Source organism: Octopus sinensis, linkage group LG4 (genome assembly GCF_006345805.1).
Source record: "Octopus sinensis linkage group LG4, ASM634580v1, whole genome shotgun sequence".
NCBI lineage: Eukaryota > Metazoa > Mollusca > Cephalopoda > Octopoda > Octopodidae > Octopus > Octopus sinensis.
In genome coordinates, this window is record NC_043000.1 from 83,202,966 (window position 1) to 83,224,949 (window position 21,984).

The 21,984-nt window shown below is 33.5% G+C and overlaps 2 protein-coding genes across 3 annotated transcripts in view; one reads left to right on the forward strand and one right to left on the reverse strand.

Annotated features, from left to right (window-relative positions):
* The first annotated feature begins 4,577 nt into the window (after positions 1-4,577).
* On the forward strand, positions 4,578-18,829 carry LOC115210841 (methionine-R-sulfoxide reductase B1-like). 2 transcript variants are annotated; one of them, XM_029779595.2, is made up of 4 exons: positions 4,578-4,964; positions 5,339-5,394; positions 9,953-10,095; positions 16,638-18,829. In XM_029779595.2, exons 2-4 carry the CDS (start codon positions 5,340-5,342, stop codon positions 16,758-16,760), a joined length of 321 nt encoding a protein of 106 aa, XP_029635455.1. In that variant the 5' UTR covers positions 4,578-4,964; position 5,339; the 3' UTR covers positions 16,761-18,829. The 2 variants fall into 2 exon arrangements, with proteins under 2 accessions (XP_029635455.1, XP_029635456.1); XM_029779596.2 differs by lacking the exon at positions 4,578-4,964 and adding an exon at positions 4,988-5,087.
* Positions 18,830-18,887: 58 nt separating this feature from the next.
* LOC115210772 (protein MNN4-like) overlaps positions 18,888-21,984 on the reverse strand; it is a 55,878-nt gene continuing 52,781 nt past the window's right edge. The window contains exon 5 of the mRNA XM_029779492.2: positions 18,888-20,459. Within this exon, the coding sequence (XP_029635352.1) occupies positions 20,169-20,459 (291 nt within the window). The 3' untranslated portion in view covers positions 18,888-20,168. The remainder of the gene's footprint in view (positions 20,460-21,984) is intronic.

A 21,984-nucleotide genomic window follows, 5' to 3' on the forward strand; every position in this document is an offset into this window, starting at 1 on the left:
CCTGGGAGGAATACCATAGAGTTCAACGATTTTAAACATAAGATCTTTGCTGATGGAATCAAATGCTTTGCAAAAGTCAACAAAACAGATTCTGATGCTCTTGTTAAACGTTTGCATTTCTTCTAGTATGTAACATATGGAGAGGAATTGAGCAGTTGTTGACCATCCCCTTCTAAATCCATTCTAATTCTTACACATTTCCCTAGACGGCATGTAAGAAAAGGGACTCCTTTTGAAACCCCACCAGAGCAGTTGGCATTGTGCACAATATTTAACTGATCTTGACTTTGCTGACGATCTTGCTTTGATATCCCATTGTATACAGAATCTTTGTTACAAGCACTGGAGAAAGCAGAAAACAAGGTCGGCCTTTACTGCAATGAGAGTAAGACAGAGTTTAACATGACCTCCTCCAAGTTAAATCACTCAATAATATATCAATCAAAAACGTTGACAACTGCAAATATCTTTGTTCACACACAGTAGACTCCCAAAAGGACTTTTGCATCTGCAGAGCTCTTGCTTGAGATGTCTGTAACAGACCTGATAAGGGCTGGCACTCAAACCTTCCGCCCACGTTAAAAGTTAAAATATTTAGAACACTGATTGAGCTGGCCCTTCTCTATGGATCAGAGACCTGGACCTTATCAGCTCTCTTAGAAAAACAACTTGATGGAACATATACCAGCCTGCTCAGAAAAATACAGAACATCAGTTGGAGATCACACCCAACACTTAGTAACATTTATGGAAATCTGATACCAATATCCCTCAAGCTAAAGCAGAAATGGCTACAATTTGCTGGCCACTGTCATCAAGCAGAGAAAACGGTTATCTCATCCCTGCTCCTATGGAATCCTCTGGAAGTATTTTCTCCAGGAAATTGATATTTTCAGATACTATATCTCAGGACTCAGGGCTAGATATTAGAGATCTGAATGCAGCAATGCAGGACCGTGTGGTGTGGAAAGGGATTGTCAATGGAGTTTCGACCAACCTATGGTTGTTTGAAGGATGATGATGATATGCCATGAAACTAGCAAACCAGCTCTTATGAGTCAGCATGACTTGAGAACCAAACTTTCCTTTTTTAAGGTGAAAAGGAATGGGGATAGAGTAACTGGAAGGGCTGATGTGCTGAGGTTGCAAGAGCATATAGGGTAAGTGAGGGATGATTAAAGATGGAGTAGGGGTGAGAGCTGAATATAATGAATATTGAAAAGAGGTGGTCAATGAAAATATGAGTTAGATGGCAGGTAGGAGGGAGAAGGTGATAGCTGTAAAGATTAGTTAAGGTTGAAAAGCAGAAGTAGTCAGTGGTAAAAAGGGTAGAGGAATGGTTGATGGGTTGAAGGTAAGGTAGGAAAGAGTTAGTCATAACTGACAGTTATGAAAGAGATGAAGTATAGCAGAATAATAACAATAATCATAATAATAATAATAATAATAAAAGCATTGTCACTGTGAATCTTCTTTCCTCTTTCTCCATTATTTTCATTTTTTTTTCCATTTTTTCTTATTTCTTTTTACTCTCTGTCTTTCTTCCCCTTTTTTCTATCACATGATTTTGTAAATGAACAATCTGATGTCTTTATTTTAATGGCTTACCAATGTGTACTGTGAGTTTCTTTGCCCTATGTGTCAGGAAGACACTTAGCAAGAAATGGAAACAAAATTGAAAGAGGATAATAATAATAACAAGAGCACTCAGAGAGGGCAAACCTCCACCAAGGCAACACCAACATCCTCTCAACAATTAACTGGAGATGATTTTTAAAATAAGAATATCTGAAATAACTCGACTGCTTTCACAAATGAGAACACTAAAAATTAACCCGACCACTCTCAAAAATTAAGCAAAAAACTGGAAAAATAATCCAGAACCCTTGTCTGGTACTGGATTGATCCCAAAATCTAATCAGTACCAGTCATGAGGCCAAACATCTCTGAAAGTTTCATCTGAATCCATCCAGCGGTTCTTGAGATATCTTGTCCACAGAGAAACAAACATGACTGAAAACAATACCTCTGTCTTCACTAAGGCAGAGGTAATAATAATCCTTTCTACTATAGGTACAAGGCCTGAAATTTGGGGAGAGGGGATAAATCAATTACATCAACTCCAATGTGTAACTGGTACTTATTTCATCAACCCCAAAAGGATTAAAAGCAAAGTCAACCTCAGTGGAACTTGAATAATAATAATAATAATAATAATAATAATAATAATAATAATAATAGGAAATGATTAGAGAGAAAGAGGTAACATTTTGGTAGGTAAGTTGCAAGAATGTGCAAGTAATGGCAAACACTGCTTTAGAAGGGTGAGAGATGTATGTTAGCAGAAAAGCTGACATGATTTGGTGGTACAGAAGAGTGATTAATGTAAACTGTGAATGGAGGAGGAAATATTAAGAACTAGCTTAAAAGCCGCCTTAACTGGTGGCTTTTAAGCTGGCTCTTCTTTGGGCCTTGAGCCCAATAATGACACTTCATGCATTGAATACATATTAAATTTTATTAAACTTGACCATCATTTTTCAAGCTATGAACAATTTTCGTCAAAACAATGATATAATATGTTGACTCAGAGCTTATTGCAAAGCTTCATGATAAACAACATTGTCTTCCCATTCAAGGGTCAGTACAATTTTTTTTTCTATCTAACCTTTTTCTTTCTCTCTATTTGTTGATTGCTTTCAACCATCACCAGTACCACCACCATCGCCACCACAACTATACACACACCATTTAGACTTCTGATGCCACCACCATCACCACTGTCTTTCACATCCCTTACTGTCACCGTCAATCTTGACCACTTCAGCTACCACCACCACCACCACCATCATCACCGTCACCTCCACCTTTATCGCAACTACAGCTCATACTGTTACTATCACCCCATTACCATCTCAACTATCAATCTACTACCGCCCTCAACATCTCTATGCCTACTATTACTCTTACCCCAGCAAGAAGTGTAGAAGATGTGTCATTCAATAGTGAGAGAAGGGGATCAAAGTGTGACACACTGACACACAGAAATTCGTTTTGGCATTTATTATTATAGATAAAGAGTGGATATCAAGTGATATAGTCCTGGATAGTAAGGAAGACAAGTAGTATCACAGTAAAAAGATAATGATGCAGTATGTAGTTCCATTTTATTTAATTGCAGCAGTAGAATACTGCAGTCAGGCAAGTGATGGAGAGATCAGTGAGAGAGAAATGATGGTTTATGGAGAAGGTTTGATAAGAGTTGAAGAATCCCCGTATATATATAGTGCTTCCGGAAACTTAGTTGAGATGTGTGTCTTTTCAAGCACCAGATATCATCAATCATCCAAGTTCTTTGTCATCTCCCCCATGAGGTTTAAAGTCCCAGGACAGCCATCAATGCTTTCTCCAATATATTCCTAGATCTCCCTTTTCAACAAGCTCCATCCATATTGATTTCAAATTTCTGGCACAAGGCCAGCAGTTTCAGAGGAGGAGTAAGGTCCTTATTTTAGTGACCCTGAAAGGATGAAAGGCAAAGTCAACCTCAGAATGTGAAGACAGATGAAATAATAAGATATATCCCTATTTATGCAGCCACCCTCATCCACACACATCACACGTCCATACCAGCTCAGTCTTCACTTTTGTACACCTTATTTGACTCCATTTATGCACAGTTTTTCTCTCAACACATATTTCATTGTTTATGCACATTAACATTGCACATCCAACAGAGCATGCTAATTTCATTTCATTCTAATTTTTGCAAGTCCTCTGCATTCAAGGCTTACATCTCCTTGCCCCGTAGCATTGCTGTTTCTACACAAACATCATACAATCTACCTTTCATTCTGAAACAGAAACCTTTTATTACTATGACTAGCTCTCTCAACTTTCTCCAGCCTTCTTATTCTAGCAACTATACTTTCAAAACTTCCTCCTTAACTGCTTGTGAATACAGTGATTCAAATTCGATTTCTAGGTAGTGAGTTAGTGTATGAGACTTTGCCAAATATTCCTGCTATAAGCTAAAAACAGAAGTGTAACAGTAAGTGTTTAGCATTCAGTTAAATGGCCATTCTTTGGATAGGTTATAAGAAGTATTGTAGTATGTAACCAGAACTCTAATGTTGTCTTTTAATTTATATGAAATCAACTACTGTTCAGGACTGAAGTGTTTTCTAGCCAAGAAACCCTAGCCTTTGGGATGCAGTTTTGGTGATGTGAGGTCACCATGAGAGGTTGAGATTTAGAAATTTTATCGAATTTGAAGGCTTCCTTTGTATTTTATTCATAAGTAATATTGCTTGGAAATGTGAGAAAATTTTCTTTTTGGGATGTTGCAAAAGACTAGGTTTCATTACCCTATTAGGCAATGAAAAAAGATAGCTCTACACTCCGTTTAAAAGCTCACTATAAAGGGAAGCAACTCTTCTGTTTCTTTCTTCCACCTCAGATTTTTATTTGCAGTCTGTTGTTGTTTTCGAGAGATTTCGTGAATAGATTTCAGTCTTCATTTAATGCCACTTTTTTGTTTTGTAGAGACATGAAGAATAAATATAATATTTTTTAATTGTGTTGATTGCGTCTTTTACTGTTAGCTACAGTCATGTTCCGTTGTCGCCATTAGTTATACAAAAACGGATACCTTTCTAATAATAGTTTCTTCTATTTAAATTGTTGTCTCATCTTTCTTTTTTATTTCAACGTGATTAACGTAGGTTGATGTTTGCTACTTATCCGTGCAGCAATCATCGTTATCCTTGGTCCGTTAAAGTACTTGTGACTTCCTTGTTTACTAATCAACATTAAAACCGGTAAACACAAACAGTTTATTCCGGTTAGAGGGTGATGTGTTGAAAGGACACAAAAGAAATTGTCAATTTAAACTTTCCTTCGAAGTAATTTTTAGCTTATTCACCAACGAAACCAACTTCGAGAGACAGTTAGTCGTTATACAAGTTCGTATACTCTAAATTTTCTTTGATTCTACTTATGTACACTTTGGATAGAATAATCTGCTAACGTGTATATTACATAACGTGTGAATATATATATCCGAAAAATCCTTCGCCTTATTTCAGGTATTTTTATTTAAGATTACCTGGTAACTGTTATTGCTCTAATTTTTTAGATCTCGCTACGCAGCTTCTCCTGAAATATCAAGAAAGAATTAGTAGAAGTAAAGAAAAAATAAACATAATTTTTTTTTAAATTACATAATAAGTCATCTGTTTTTCTTATATAACCTTTTTTTCTCTATAAATTCTTTGTAATTATTGGAGCTGTTTTTTCGTGTTTATTTTTTACTTAATATTGTTTGATGTCTTTGTAGAATGTCTTTCTCCTGTTGGTTTGGTTCTGAACATTACCGAGACCATTTCGAAGATGGTAAGGAAGTAATTTTGATTTCAAATAATTGTCCTCTTTTATTCTGTCTGTCGATATTAATTGATCCCAGTTATTGTCGTTAAGGTAAACCACATGAAATAACCAACCTATTTTCATTAGGATCAACCAGTAACGCTTAGAAACTAATTATTACTTTATATTTATTTGGTTTTACGTAATGTAATTATGGATTTATTGCTGTTGATCGAAGTGATTGGTTATTGATGAGTGAACTGATTTGTTATAATTTATTTGTTGTTGATCAAACTGATTAGTTCTTGACGATGGAACTGATTTCTTATTACGTCTTGTTGATCGAACAGATGTGTTATCTTGTTGATAATGGAACTGATTGGTGTTGATCGAATTGATTTGTTATTGATTTAAATTGTAAGCACAAAATCTCTTTTCATTCGCCCTTACGGCTTACTTTTTCTATCGCTTTACAATTTTTCAAAAGCAGTTTGTTTTAAAGCGACAGAATCGCAACTCATTCCGAAGACGTAGGCAAATATTGGGACAAAAATATACGGCAATATTACTATCTAATAGTTTAATTGGAGTAGTTTTAATTAATACTTTTACCGAGATGGTTTTAATTATTATCCTGATTGGTACAGTTTTAAGTATTACCTTAACTGGAAGTTTTAATTAATACCTTAAACAGCAGTTTTAATCAATACCTTAACTGCGGCAGCTTTAATTATTACCTTAATTGTCGCAGTTTTAATTAATACCTTAATTGTTGCAGTTTTAATTAATACTTTAATTGGTGCAGTTTTACTTAATACCTTAATTGGAAGATGTAATTCTTTAATTGCAGTAGTTTTAATTATTACCTTAATTGGAGCTGTGTTAATTATTACTTCGATTGGAACAGTTTTAATTACTATCTTAATTGGTGCTGTTTCAGTTAATACCTTAATTGGAGCGGTTTTAAGTATTACCTTAACTTGGGTAATTTTGATAATTACCGTAATCAATGCAGTTTTAATTATTACATTAACTAAGTTTTAACTAATATCTTGAGGCAGTCTTGTTTTTCAGCTGGGATGTTTTTTTTTGTGAGGGCTACATTTTGTTTTGTTTTTATATTAATATAGTCCGATTTATTCGACCTAATTAAATTAATCCATTAATTTGTTTATTTATTAAGGATGGTTTCCATGTTTAAAAATTGAGATTCTGATTTTATTAGCAAATATTCTTTTGATAAAAGGCAGTCAAACTTTTAAGAAGGAATTTATTTTTCTCATAGTTTGCAGGTATATTTTTAGCTGTTTGTTATGTAACTAGAAAAAATGTGTGTGTATGTATGTGCATATAGTTATGTAAATGTTTGTAGGTGTGTGCTTATATATGTTTATATGTGTGTGTTCTATCTATCTGTCTATATGTTTGTATATATGTGAGTATATGTATGTATAAATGTGTGAATATGTATGTGTATATGTATGTATATATATATATATATATATATATATATATATATATATATATATATATATATATATATAGAAATTCGGGGTGAGTACTTGATAATTATAAGCACCTGTGTATACCGTTTGGTGGTGTAGGTGGTGGAGTAAATTGATCAAAATAAAAACATGATGCGAAGGATTCAGCGGTACATATGTTTCGGGCCTTTATTAGACAGATTTATAACAATGCATAATGTATGTCTGTGGCCTTCTTCAGCCGCGCACAACAGCTTCCACAAGGACATGTGTTACATCAGAAATTCTTGGTTGGGGATGCAAATCCTCCCATTCGCGTACGACATAATGCGGCAGCAGCATAGAATTGAAGCGTCCATCTCTTTCTTCTCTCAATGTAGGATGAGGAAAAATGGATGTTGAAGTAATGTAAATAAATAAATACATGTATATACGTGAAGATGGGCGAGAATTCAGGACGTACATTGCAAGTGTAATCTGTGAGTGGAGCAGTTAAAATATGCAAGACTTTTCTCAAGTTCTAAATGTGAGTTTGTCTGTGTTAACTACACCCCAAAGATAGAGCCTTGTATTTTTGTTGAAAACCGGTCCCCTCCTCATTGGAAGATTTATAATAATTAAAAACTAGAAGATGCATATATATATATATATATATATATATATATATATATATATATATATATGTGTGTGTGTGTGTATAGGTATATATATTTGCATGTATGTGTATGTATATTTATGTGTGTCTGTGTGTGTGTTTCCATGTATGTATATAGGTGTGCATGATACATGTATGCCTTCAGTTTCTTTATTAGAAATTTTGTTTGAGGGCTGTAGCAGGTTCAAAACAGAAAGTTCCATCACTGGAATTTGGAAAACAATAATGATAATTGTTACATATTGAACTTTAAGAAATTCCTGCATGTTTTTACTGTTTCACTAACAGATTGTATTTGTAAAGTTTCATGTTGGCCAGTTCCTTGCTATTCTTGAAAATCCTAGCTTTTCCAGATTTCAACTTAGGCATTTACTAACATAACCAATTGCACCAATGGCAGGGTAACTAACCTCTATGACTGTGTATAACTTTTCTTTTCTGTCCCAAATAATTATATCAAGCCTTTTGTTTTTGGACATAGTCAAAGTCTTGATTGGAATATTCTACCAATATTCCATGTATTGGTATTCTGCTACTTGTTTCAGTCATTTGACTGCGGCCATGCTGGAGCACTGCCTTAAAGGGATTTTTAGTTGAAGAAGTTGACCCCAAGACTTATTCTTTGTAAGCCTAGTACTTATTCAATAGGTTTCTTTTGCCAAACCGCTAAATTATGGGGACATAAACACACCAACGTCAGTTGTCAAGCAATGGTGGGGGTACAAATATAGACACAAAGGCACACACACATAAATATATATATATATATTATATATATATATATATATATATATATATATATAGTTAATTAAAAAAAGGAGAAAAAAGGACAAGAAAAAACATGAAGATGTTGTACATACAAAGTATTCTTTTTTTTTCCATAGTCGAATGAATTCTCCTGTGTAGAACACAAATATACAAAAATTTTCTGAAAATTCCCAAAAAATAAAAAAGTTATGAGGGGGTTATATGGCATGCATAAAGCAGAATTCCACAAGTATCTTTTTAATATTTATCTCCAGGAAGTCTTTTCTGCAACATCATGTCACAGTGGGAGGTAGTATCTCAATGACCTTTTTGGGACAGCTGTTAATTACATGTGTTATGTCCTCTACAGAGGAATAATTTGATTGACACTTGCTGTTGTATCTTGGAAGTTTAAGGTCTTTGTGTCTCATGTGTTCATTATGTATGTATGTATGTGTGTGTGTGTGTGTTTTAACAACTTTAAAATTAATCCATTATGTTTCCATGAATGACTAATTATTAATGGATATTATTACACATGCACAAGCACAAAGATACATTTAGGGAAAAGCATGCTATATTTAACAGCTGTTGATTGAACATAAAGTTGCCAAGAAAACAGAATTATTGCTCTATTAGAATTTCGAAACAATTTTTTTTCTTATTTTCCTATTATTATACTTTTGAGCTATTAATATCAGTTGGCTTCTAATACCTGAATTAAATATTTATCATTTATCTGGTTCTATGCAATGTGGTTACGGCTTGTTATTTATTGAGTAGTGTTTAGGCACACAATTTGTTGTTTGAATGACTAATTGTTTATGTAAGTCCAGGAGGTATCGTTACCCAGAAGAGCAATGAATTTCCATGGGAAAAGCACTTGAAATGCAGAAATGTTCATGGGTTGTAGTATTTGTTGCTGTAGAGTTGTGTCTGAGAGTAAATGGCAATTTTCCCCTGCAATGAAGTTCTCAGCATCTTTAATAAATCACTTTGATTTGAGAGCAATTGGTATATAACTTGGAGACAAATTTAGGAAAGGGAAGACTCTCCTATTTTTACTATGACCAATGTACTGAAATTAGTAGTATTTTACCCAGTGTGCTAACAATTCTGTGAGTTTACTACCCTAATTAATAGTAATAGTGCTTTCAAATTTTGGCACAAGGCCAGCAAGTTCGGGAAGGGATAAGTTGATCACATCAACCCCAGTGCTCAACTACTACTTATTTTATCAATCCCAAAAGGATGAAAGGCAAAGTCAACCGCAGAGGAATTTGAACTCAGAACATAAAGGCAGACAAAATGCCGCTAAGCATTTTGCCTAATGTGCTAACAATTCCATGAGTTTGCTGCCCTAATTGATAATAATATTGATTTCAAATTTTGACACAAGGCCAGCAAGTTCGGGGAGGAGGTAAGTCAATTACATCCACCCCAATGCTCAACTGGTACTTATTTTATTGACTCTGAAAGATGAAAGGCAAAGTTGACCTCAGCAAAATTTGAACTCAGAACATAAAGTCGGACAAAATGCCGCTAAGCATTTTGCCCAGTGTACTAATGATTCTGTCAGCTTGCCACCCTAATTAATAGTAATATAACAATGCTGTTAATAGTCTAGAATACCCTAAGTACTTGAGATATTAGAATATTTATGCTATTTATTTCATTGCTTTCTTCTTTCATTTCGTAGGTACATACAACTGTGCTGAATGCAACACTCCTTTGTTTGACAGTTTGAAAAAGTATGAACACACTTCTCCGTGGCCAGCTTTTTTCAGTTTAATTCATCCAGATCTTGTCAGCAGATATCAAGAATCTCCTTCTGCAATCAAAGTAATTTATTATTTCTAATGTTTCTTTGTTTTTTTTTTAAATTTATTTCTTTAGTTGTGGCTATTACTGGTGTCATGTAAATGGCACCTGTGCTGGTGGCACGTAAAAAGCACCCATTACACTCAGAGTGGTTAGCGTTAGGAAGGGCATCTAGCTGTAGAAACTATGCCAAATCAAACTGGAGCCTGGTGCAGCTCTCTGGCTTACCAGTTCCAGTCAAACCGTCCAACCCATGCCAGCATGGAAAACAGACATTAAAGGATGATGATGATTGTGAAGTCATGTGACCTAGTGATTAGCGTATTGCATTTATGATCACAAGATCATGGTTTTGATTCTCAAACCAGATAGTGCATTGTTTTCTTGAGCAAAACACTTCATTTTTGTGTAGCTCTAATCCACTCAGCTGCAAATGACAGACTGGTGTCCTGTTCAGGGAGAATATTGGAATCTCAGTCACTTATACAATATGGAAATTGGGTAACTGAGATTAAGAAACTTCTTCTACTCCAGAAAATAAAAGGAATATTGAGAAGTAATATTTGTTGCCTCTTCAACATGGGTCTTCCTTATGAACTGGCATTGTTACCATTTTTAACTTCCTCTAGCTGGTTATCAATGTAATCTGTGTCCTATATACATTGCAAGCAAAGGAGCAAACCCCTGCCATCTACTAGCGAGACAACAGGACCACCTGGTTGATAGGGGTTAATAGATGGTAGGTATTCGCTCCCCTGCTTGCAAAATATATTGGGTGCAGTTGCATTAGCTAGAGGCATCCTCTTGGATGTTAAAATGGTAGTAACATCAGTTCATACAGGACTACTTCTCAGGTTAGTTTCTACTTTCATCTCATAGAGATTTTCTAACTAAAGGGAATATTGGCTTTTAACTTGATTTAAATATTTTATTTCTTCTTAATCTATACTAAGGAATCAAGATCATTCATTATTCAAAATCTATTGCATTCTGTTTGTTACTTATTGAGAAAGAAGTGTTGTTAACATTAGTAAGCATAGTAAATGATAAAAACACCTTGAGAATGTGTGTACTTGTGTAATCATCCATATTTTCATAGTCATTAAATTTATGTTAACAAAATGCATTGAAATCTATATAAGCACACGTGCACACACACGCGTATACACACACACACACACACATCTCCACACACACCCTCTATTATGTGTAAGAAAGTCCAAAGCTCAATTCCTCAGAGCTAGCTAACTTCATGCTATCTCCATCTAGACCCACCAGACAACTTTTCCCTGTCTCTCCACATCTTGTCATTGATATAGTATCTGAAACCCACCAATGTCCTGCATTAACTACCATGTCCAGTCTTTCCTTCTCGCTATTTTCACCTTCCTTCCTACCTATGGTTTTCCTGCTGGTATTCACACGGAACATCAGCCATATCATTATCACCAGTCTTTAGAAGGAATTTCAAAAGTTATAAGCACTTCCTCCCATCTTCATTAAGTCTGAAGAAAAGAGAAATATATATATATATATATATATATACACCATAAAAACCCATGTAATTTATGCTCTTTTTTCACAAAAACGAAAATAAACTTTAGTGGTTGCATAAATTACATGAGTAGATTGTTTCCAAAATTTTTTTAGAAATTCTTTTGTTGGAAAATGACATATAAATGTAAACATTCATACCATAAGTTGACTCATTTAATGTCAGAATAGGTTTTTACCGAAAAAATAATGGCTTAAATATAATGATGTTGACTTTTATTTATGATGGATAGTATAATGCTTACTTTTCCTGTATAAATTTACTAAAACCATTAAATAGATAACTACTTTTTGAAGTTTGACGTTCATGCTGGTAATCACAGTCTGGGTCATATTTTACATTGCTTGGAGTTTCTACCTACTGCAATGGAGCCCAGCAATTTCCTTAAATAGATCAGTTTTTCTCCACTTAAGAAGTCTAGCTTGTGTTTGCCTCCAGGAAGCTATTGCTTGCTTTCTCCATATTAGGACAATGAAATTCATCACCACTGATATTGCTGCTACCAGCTCTCACTGCATCTGACACCGACGACAAGATCATAATTCATCCTTGTGCATATAAATTCAGTAAGTGAATATGACTTAGCGTTCCTACAGAAACCTTCATTTACCCTATATGATGTTTAATGTCATTTTACATTCATGTTGAATTACACAGCAATCTTATGTTCTCTTCACAGAACACTTGTAATGTATGTATTACTGGTTCTTTTGCTATATAGATGTGTATATTCTAACAAGTCGCTTCTTAAATTTCGCACCTCTCTTGTTGAAGAAACACTGAATTAAACTTGCAAAGCTGTTTATTTTCTCCTTTCAATTTTTAATGTTTATTTTAACGGGTTACCAAACTTGGTCTCCCAGGTAAAATGGTAATGACAAATTTTTCAGTTTGCTTGACATTTTATAAGTATGAAAGGGATTCAAGTTTCAATACTCTGTATCAAAGGTTCTGACAAGAATAGGTTGAAAATCAGAGGTTGAGACAAGAAGACACTTTCAACCAATCAGAATTCTGTAGTAAAGATTGTTTGCCAACATAACATGGCAGTCCTGGTTTAGGACGAATGTTGCTGTAATTTAGCCCCATGAGACATCGTCTCCAGCTGTCTATACAACATGACCTGTGTCCTTATATTTTTGAACAAGGGAATCTAGCACCCCCACTCAGCCCAAAACAATATCTGTGTATTGCGATTTCCAGGTTGTTTCCCTTCATCAGCACAGAATAATTGTTTGGTTAGAGGTGGTGCTGCCAAATTCCCATTCGAAATATATAGTTTTCAATGTGACAACTAGTCACTGATCTATAAATTACAAAATTACTATTTTTAAATCTCACAACGAGATTCCCTTGTTCAAAAATATAAGAGTACAGATCATGTCATATAGCTAGCTGGAGACGATGTCTCCAGGGGCTAAATTACAGCAACATTCGTCCTAAACCAGGACTGCCATGTTATGTTGGCAAACAATCTGTACTACAAAGTACTGTTGCTGAATATCTCTTGTTGTGAGATTTAAAATGAGTAGTTTTCTAATCAGAATTCTGTTTACATAATCAGTTTAATCGGTCATCTTCCCCTGTCGATTGAGTAAACTGTCATCCAAACTGATGTTTATTGGTAATTAAAATTATTTTGCAACTCTTGAGCATATTTATCAGCTTTGTTTTTGTTGATAAGAATTATCAACAACTTTTCTGGTGATCGTGATTTGAGAAGACATACAGAAGTATGCTAAAGATCAGACATAATTTCTTGTGAGCAAGAAATGTAAAACAATGTTTATTATAAACACAAACACTTCATAATTTAATAGCTTTCAATGTGATAACTGTTAAACAGAAATTATTTTTATTTAATGAAAATTTAATAAAATCTAATCATAAGTAAGTGAAATTATGCTAATTACAACTAAAGTGAAGACTTTTTTCTCCTGGCCATACTGGCAATTATGAAAACTTTTGGGTGCAAATTTTAAATGAGTAGAAGCTTTTTTAAAAAATTTTATCCTGTAAACCATGTGCATAAATTACACAAGTGCGCAAATTACATTGGTTTTTCACAGTATATATATATATTACAGACAACAGGCGGTTGGTCTTTAAAGTATATCAGTAAGTACACTAATGTAACAACTTTATGGGCATATTTTGGATAAGTATTGATTAGCACTATTTACAAAATCATAAGTACTATTCTTTTTCTAGACCTATTGCCGAATCCAGTTGTACTAAAGTACTCCTACCCGCACGTAGAGCGGCTCACCTTAAGCTAGTATATATTATAATTCTGAAATGCAAAACATTTGTTTGTCTGGTTTTGGCATTAGAACGGGTTAAAGGCCACTAGATCCCGTTGGATTGACTCCAAAATTTACAGGGACATGTAAAATGAGATGAGGATGTGAGTGGGCAAGGTTAGAAATCCCTATCTTAAAAGGTGTCGTTGCTAGGGCAAAAAACGCACACTTTGACAAGTCTACTCTCATTCTCTTACCTGCATGTCTTCCTCCGTCTCTCTCTGTTTCCTCCCTTCCCATCACTTTCTCTCTATAATGACGTTTGACAGATACTACTATCTTTCCCCCCATCACCTTCGCCAGCGCTGTCACACTTTCTACCACTGCCTCCCACTCTCTCTTTCTGTATGTCTGTCTCATAGAGAGTTTTATTATCGCCACCACCACCACCACACAATCATGAGAACAAATATTATGAATCAGATATTTATTGGGTTAATTTTTATATGTGTATGTGTGTGTGTGTTCTATATATAAATATGTATATATAATGTATATATACAAAGTGTATATATATGTATTTATATATATATATATATAAAATTAGAAAAAAAACATCTTTTATCAATTCAAAATTGTTCATTTTGAATTGATATATATATATATATATATATATATATAAAATAATTATTATTATATATATATAATTTGTATATATAATGCGTACACACACACATATATAATGTGTGCATTATGTAGTCGGTTGAGCTGAAAATATGCACACCTATGTTAAAAGTGCTGGCGAGTTCGCATGGCAACTATTTTTTTCCTCAAATGAAAGGCGTGACCTCTAGGACAAAATTCCTCATCTTATAAAATGTGGCACCAGTAGACCCGAATGAAATCGGGTTATATTAACCAAAATGTGAAAAGGGGTCTAAATGGGGCTGGAAGGGGATTAAAATTTAAAGGAGTGGGTGTTTAGGAATTCTCTGTTACATCAAGCTAAAAAATTTGCGCCAGCCTTTTAATCGTCAATGTGTTGCCGTCCATGATGAAGAAGTTTTGAATGCTTGCCATGGTGAGTCTACTGTCGTGAGAAAGAATCACTTCAAAACTTGATGTTTAGGGATTTTCTTTCACATCAAGTTCAAAATTTTACGCCAGCCGTTAAACTGTCAAAACGTTGCTGTCCGTCGTTAAGAAATGCCAGCCATGGTGACTCTACTATCCTCAGATTCTATCCCTTCAAACTTTGGTTTCCGATATTTTTTTTTCAGCTAGCAAGTTCGTCTGTCCCTTTTAAATGTTAGTGTTTTGCTGTCTGCCTTGAAGCAGACCTTTCCGTTGTCATTGCCTGATATTTATGATTGATCTTTCAAAATATTTTATTTCTCAACTTACTCAAGATCTTTTGTTGTTTATAAATGGGAGAGAGATAGATAGAGAAAGATAGAGAGTAAGAGACAGCGAGGGAGAGTCCAAGAGAAAGGAAGAGTAAGAGAGTGAGAAAGTGAGAGAGAAAGGAGAGAAACAAAGAAGGAGAATGTGGTGATAAAAAACAGAAAGGAAGCAACAGAAAGTAACAACCACACTCTTACCCGCATGTAGAGTGGGTCACCTTAAGCTAGTATATATATATTGTGTGTGTGTGTTTATTGCATAAGCAATAAAGAAGCCATCAAATACAGATCTTGCAGGTAAATGTGTTGTCTGGTATATATATATTTATATTTCGTATCTGTGTCTTTTAAATTTATTTTAATGGTTTAATGAGAGTAAATGGGTGAGTGTTAATCTGATTAGATACACTCACATACACATGTATATTAAATTATTTTTGAAATAGATAGCCACACTATTTTACTGGAGTAGAAGAGGAAAGAAAAGAGAAGAAAAGTGACTAAGATTGAAGAATACATAATAAGGATTGAAAACTGAAATGAAACCAAAAGGTGTTAACTTTCCATCCTTTGAGAGAGAGAGCATCTCAGTTAAAATCTAACTAAAAGATTCTTAATTGTTAAAGATGTGACAAATTCTCTGTATAGAAATATGAATGAAATATGAATGGTCTTGTAAAGGAATAATCCTCCCTACTATAGGCATAAGGCCTGAAATTTGGGGGAGGGGCATAGTCAATTACATTGACCCCAGTACTCAACTGGTACTTATCGACTCCAAAACGATGAAAGGCAAAGTCAGCCTCAGCAGAATTTGAACTCAGAATGTGAAGACGGCCAAAATACCACAACGCATTTTATCCAGTGTGCCAACAATTCTGCCAGCTCACCAGTACAACATAATTTGATAGTTTGATTGACATGATTTTGGAATTGTTGGGATTCTGTTGATTTTTTTTTTCTTTTAAGGAAATCAAGTATTGAGCTATTTATGAAATAACAAATAATCATTAAACATTCATTTATCAAGCTAACATGGTTTGACAGTATTTGACAAGATCCATTGGGCCCAAGGACTGCATCATGTTCTAGAGCCTATTTGGCATGGTTTCTACAGCTGGATGCCTTTCCTAATGCAATTTGTTACCATATTAGTGGCTCATGTTCAAATTTGTAAGCCTTAAAATTCTTTTAAAGAATGAGTTGTCTTGAAAACTTACCAGATATTTTCAATGTGGGTAAACAGTGTTGAATTTTGTGTTGGGGTGTATCTAAAAGAGTTTACTTTTCAAGATAATTTTAGTTATTTTTGAAGTATTTTTGTTTTAATTTATCTCCTTTCTCCTTTTTTTTATTTGGTAGATTTCCTGTGCAAAATGTGGCAATAGTCTTGGACATGAATTCTTGAATGACGGACCTCAGCTTGGTAAAAATCGATACTGAATATTTAGTAGTGCCCTGAAATTTGTTCCTAGAAAGTCTTAGGGCACTAATTTATGAAAGGAAGAGAGATTGAACTTCAAATATATTTTGAGTATTCTGAAATTGAGTTGCTTACAATTCTTTAACCTCTTCACTTTTCTTCATATGTTCTTGTAACAGCTTATTAAAAGAGTAATTTATACAATCTTATTAATTTTCATAAATTTATGCTAGTTTTTCATTTTGGAACAAACTTGAAAATCTAGCATTGTCATTAGGATAGAATTATAGCACTGCTATGGAGCTGTTTTTTTTTCATATTTTTTTTAGAATGAATGAGAGTGTCTCCCAGAGTAATGACCACACTTATCATACTAGTTATTAATTGAATTATTATGTAATGTTATTTTTAAAATTTTAAATGAAGAAAATAACCCAAATGTATTGATTTTGTGTACAGATTAAATTAGTTGGACCAGAATTTGTAACTAATAAACAAAATGGTATATCCTTAAACAGAAGATGAACTTCCAAGATTTCTTGCAGAGATTGCTGTAGTTGAAATTATGTTTTAAAGAACTGAGACTTGTTTTTATTTTAATCCACTTTTATGTGTATGTTTACATGGGTTTATCAATGTTTTATTGCTGTTAGAAATATATATAATATGTGTCTTTCAGAATCCTATGATATAAAATGGCAGCTTTGTGTTTCATAAAAGAATATCTAAAACTTGAAAAACAGCATAAAATATATCTTCTACATATCCTATTATACATGGCATATCTGTGTTGTTCTTCTTCACTCTTAGGTGCAGAAAACTGATGATGTTTTATTCTTCAACTTCATATCATCTAAACAGGTGTCATTGAATAGTGACTGACCAGTGTTTCTCTATTCTTGTTAATTTTTTTCTTTTTCATCCAATATCTCACAATAGTATTTGGTTGATGTTAACCATCTCCAAATAACTGGCTTCTTACATACTACTATGTTTTAAATGTAAAGTTAACAATTATTACTCTCCTAAATGACCATGTAGTCTTCTGATTGAAGGCTATCTTATTTTTCAATCTAGTGTTTTCCTTATGTTGATTTATGTGATTCTTTGATTCATTAAAGCATACAGTTCCATGGAATTTTCATGAGTTAGTAAAATTCCTGCCAAAGGGAGCTTTATTTTCACATTTCACAATATGATTTAATGTTGACTTTATATATTTTCTGACTTGCCTTTGTGTTAAATAAACAATGTTGTGTATGCATTGAGATACTCATAACTATGTTTTAAGACATCAAATCAGTAAGTTAGTATTATCATCATCTTTTGCACTATATATGTATGTATATATCTTCAATTATACATTAATTTCTTTTATGGTTATTGAAGGTAACATAACTCATTTATATGTTACTTAAATTTCTGTTAAAAGTGTTGATGTTGATCTGTAGGTAAATTATTTTTATAAGAATTGTTTATATTTAATTACTTTTCTTGAGGAAGATATACCTGTATTTCTGTCTCAATATAACTATGGTTTAAATTAATATTGATTTATTCTCACTGCACAATCTACAATAGCATTTTTATTTTCATTACTTTTTTTTTCTAGAAGAGACATTAATCAGAAACCAAAATATGATTTTATCTATCTCCCTTCAAAATATTCATTTTGAAGTTTATTCTTTGTATATTTTTGCTAGAACTCATGAAATTATGAGGCCAGAGCCATATTTGGAAAGCCTCATTTTGGAAGTATCAGTCTAACATCAAATGTACAAAGAGTTAACAACAAAAAGAGTATCAGAATCACTTATCTTTGCCTTTCAAAATGATAGTTGAATCTTAACTATACAGAATAAAACATTCTCCTTAATTTCTCGGTGAAAACTTTCTGAAACTCTTTTTGTTTGAAATCTCCAGTTTCAAAACTACTTTCACTTTCTTTTTTTCTTTATCCTTTGTGTATTTTTATTTTAAGTCAGAGCATATCTACTTCAGATGTTTTCTATCAAATATTTTTATAATTCAAATTTCTATAAAAAAATTTTTTTCTTAATAAACACAGTGAAATATCAAAGTGTTTATTTCCTAAACTTGGTGCCTCAATAAACTTTAACATTTTATCTTATGTTTTTTGTTTTATTCAATTAAAAAAATATTTTTTAAACAAATAGTTTTGATTTTTTTTATTGAAATTTAATGATTACCAAGACTAAAAATTATTTAAATTTACTCTTATAATTTTTCTGTTTTCACATTTAAAATATTGAAATTTCTTCAAATAAATTCTTATTTGTTATTATTTGATACATCCTTGTCTTATTTTCTCTTATCTACATTTTCATTGCCTTGAATCACTTTTAACCAGTGGAACTTAGCTTACATGCATACAAAAGGACCCTGTAATGTATTTTCAGGTTGCCATTTACTGAGTCTATCTTCTGAGCCAGTTGCAAAGATGTAACCAAAGGGATGTCTAGGAAACCACCAACCTATTCCTTCTACTTCATTTCATATTCCAAATAGTCCGATACCAATATGGGAGTGTCATGTTAAAATAATAGACTCACACACACACACACACATTAGTGTTAATTATTTGAGATCACTGCTTGTGAATATCAATAATGTTGGGGGAAATTGATAATTACCAGAAAGCATTGTTATCACAGACTAATAATTACACACTAGTTTGTTTAATATTGCAGATGTTTCTAAGGGGGTAAGCTGGCAGAATCATTCGCATGCTGGGAAAAATGCTTAGTAGCATTTCAAATTCTGAGTTCAAATTCTGCCAAGATTGACTGTGCCTTTTATCCTTTTAGGATCGATAAAATAAGTACCAGTTGAGCACTGGGGTCAATCTAATTGACTTTCACCCTCCCTTGAAAATACTGACCTTGTCCCTAAATTTTAAATCAATATTGCATCTGGATCAAATTGATCTGAGGCACAGGCATGATCATGTGCTAAGAAGCTTGCTTCCTAACTGTGGTTCCTGGTTCAGTCTCACTGTATTGCACCTTGGGAAAGTGTCTTCTGCTATAGTCCTAGGCTGATCAAAGTTTTGTGAGTGGATTTGTAGATGGAAACTGAAAGAAGCCCATTGTATACAAACATATATGTCTATATAGAAGGAAAGATGTATATGTGTGTGTCTTTGTATTTGTGTTTGCCCCACCACCACTTAATAACTGATGTTGGTTGTTTACAACCTCATTAGCAGTTCTCCAAAAGAGACTGATCGAATAAGTACTAGGGTCCATTTGTCTGACTAAAACCAGTACTCAACTGGTATTTATTTTATTGACCCCAAAAGGATGAAAGGCAAAGCCAACCTCAGTGGATTTTGAACTCCGAATGTAAAGATGCGAAATGCCGCCAGCTCACTGCATCTATGTTCTTTTTAAATTTTCTAAAAATATAGTGGTCATAGTTATATATTTCAGTGTCAAAGTTACATTCTGTCAGAGGTCAGCCAGAAATCTATCCATTTCCATTTGCATTGATTCACTTAGCAAATATGTTTGAAGTGATCGGAGTTTATTGAAATCTTCTCCTTGTTCTATAAGACATTGGTTGTCTTCACTGTATCTTTGTGAGTTCATAACAATTATATTTTTAAGGTTATTCTCCACAAACTGACTTATTGAATCAATATATGTATGATATTGACAAAATACTTGGTAAGCTCTTCTAGCCGTGTAAGTCTGTTCTGGTAGACAAATAGTTTGTGGTAGATAACCATATGAAAAGTCCTGCAAAATAATAACACTGATTATTACTATAACACTTTAGTATATTGTAAGACTTATAGTACACAATGTCACACAAGAATGTTAAGAATGACTCTGAATATTACATGGAGAGCTCGTTTGACCAATGAGTATCTTTATCAAGATCTACCCAAAGTAACTGAGAAGATTCAGCAGAGAAGGATGTGAATTGTTGGTCACTGCATCAGGTACCCAGAAGACCCTTGTTGCCAATTGTCTTATGGCAGTTAGTTGAAGGAAGAATCAACAGGGGAAGAAAACGTTTAACCTTTGTGAACAACTAGCTTCAGGACAGTGGAATGGCAAATGTTTAATTAAGAACATGCATGGGGGACCTTGATGGATGTCATGCTCATGTGAAACCATCAAAACATCTGAGAGGACAGCCAAACTAACTTCATTCAGTTTTTCTTAGCCCCCTTTTTTGCCACCAATGATTATCATTTGTAATAAAAGAGTCTGTTAATTTTCTCTTGAACCTTTTTTGTTTAGCTATTTTCAGAGTTAGTTGGAATCTTAGTGTTTTTAACCTTTTTGTTACCATATTTCTGTTGAGATGCTCTATGTTCCTTTTAATTTTAAATATAACAAATAATTTTGTAAAATAACTTAGTTATCATTAACCCTTTAAGCCTGTAACACTGATTTACTGGTGGATGGCTTATTTTTATCTATACCATAGCACTGCTCTATACTGTAGCACTGGTGGAGTGCCAGGTATATGATAAAATAAGATTTAAGAGGTCGGGACTCAAAGGGTTAAGCTAGTGTTAGGAACATAAATTATGACTAAGGTTTGGTGGAAGATTTTAATTCAGAACTTTTGAAAACAAAACATTTACTACCCAGCCAGAGGCGGTTTCTGTGGGTTGGTATCAAAGGGTTAAATGACCTGATAGCAGTGTTGTTATGCAAGATCACAAGGGAACATTTATGGAATATTTGAAAACTTGCTACTTCTCAATGTTATACATACTACCTCTTTTATTTACTGAGGCATCCCTCATTTTTATTGGACCATTGATATGCCTTCTTCAGGCACAAGCCTGGACAAGATTGTGTAGAAGGAACTGAATGATTTCAGTTGTGAATAATGGAGATATTAAGTGTGGAGTGTCTGGAAGAATTGGGTATGTGTTTAATAAAAATTGTAGGGAATGAAACACATCATTAGTAAAGAATGTAGAGTGGAAGAAAGATAGATGTATTAAATGTGTAAGATGTACACAGTTTATTAGTTAAAATGAGTAGAAGTCATTTTTTAATGTGTATTACTGAATGAAAGGTTGACCTTTACTAGATGTGCTAAATAAAAAAAAATGACTTCAATACTTCCCTTGAATTTACATCGAGCAATATGGAACTCAATATCTCTTTCTTATATTCAGTAACAGTGAAATTTGAGTGGTATTAATTTCAAGTGACATTGATCCAGTGTGCACATTTTATAAATGCACAAACAATCTTCGTTTGATTAATAATTAACTCTTAGTTAAGTATACAACAA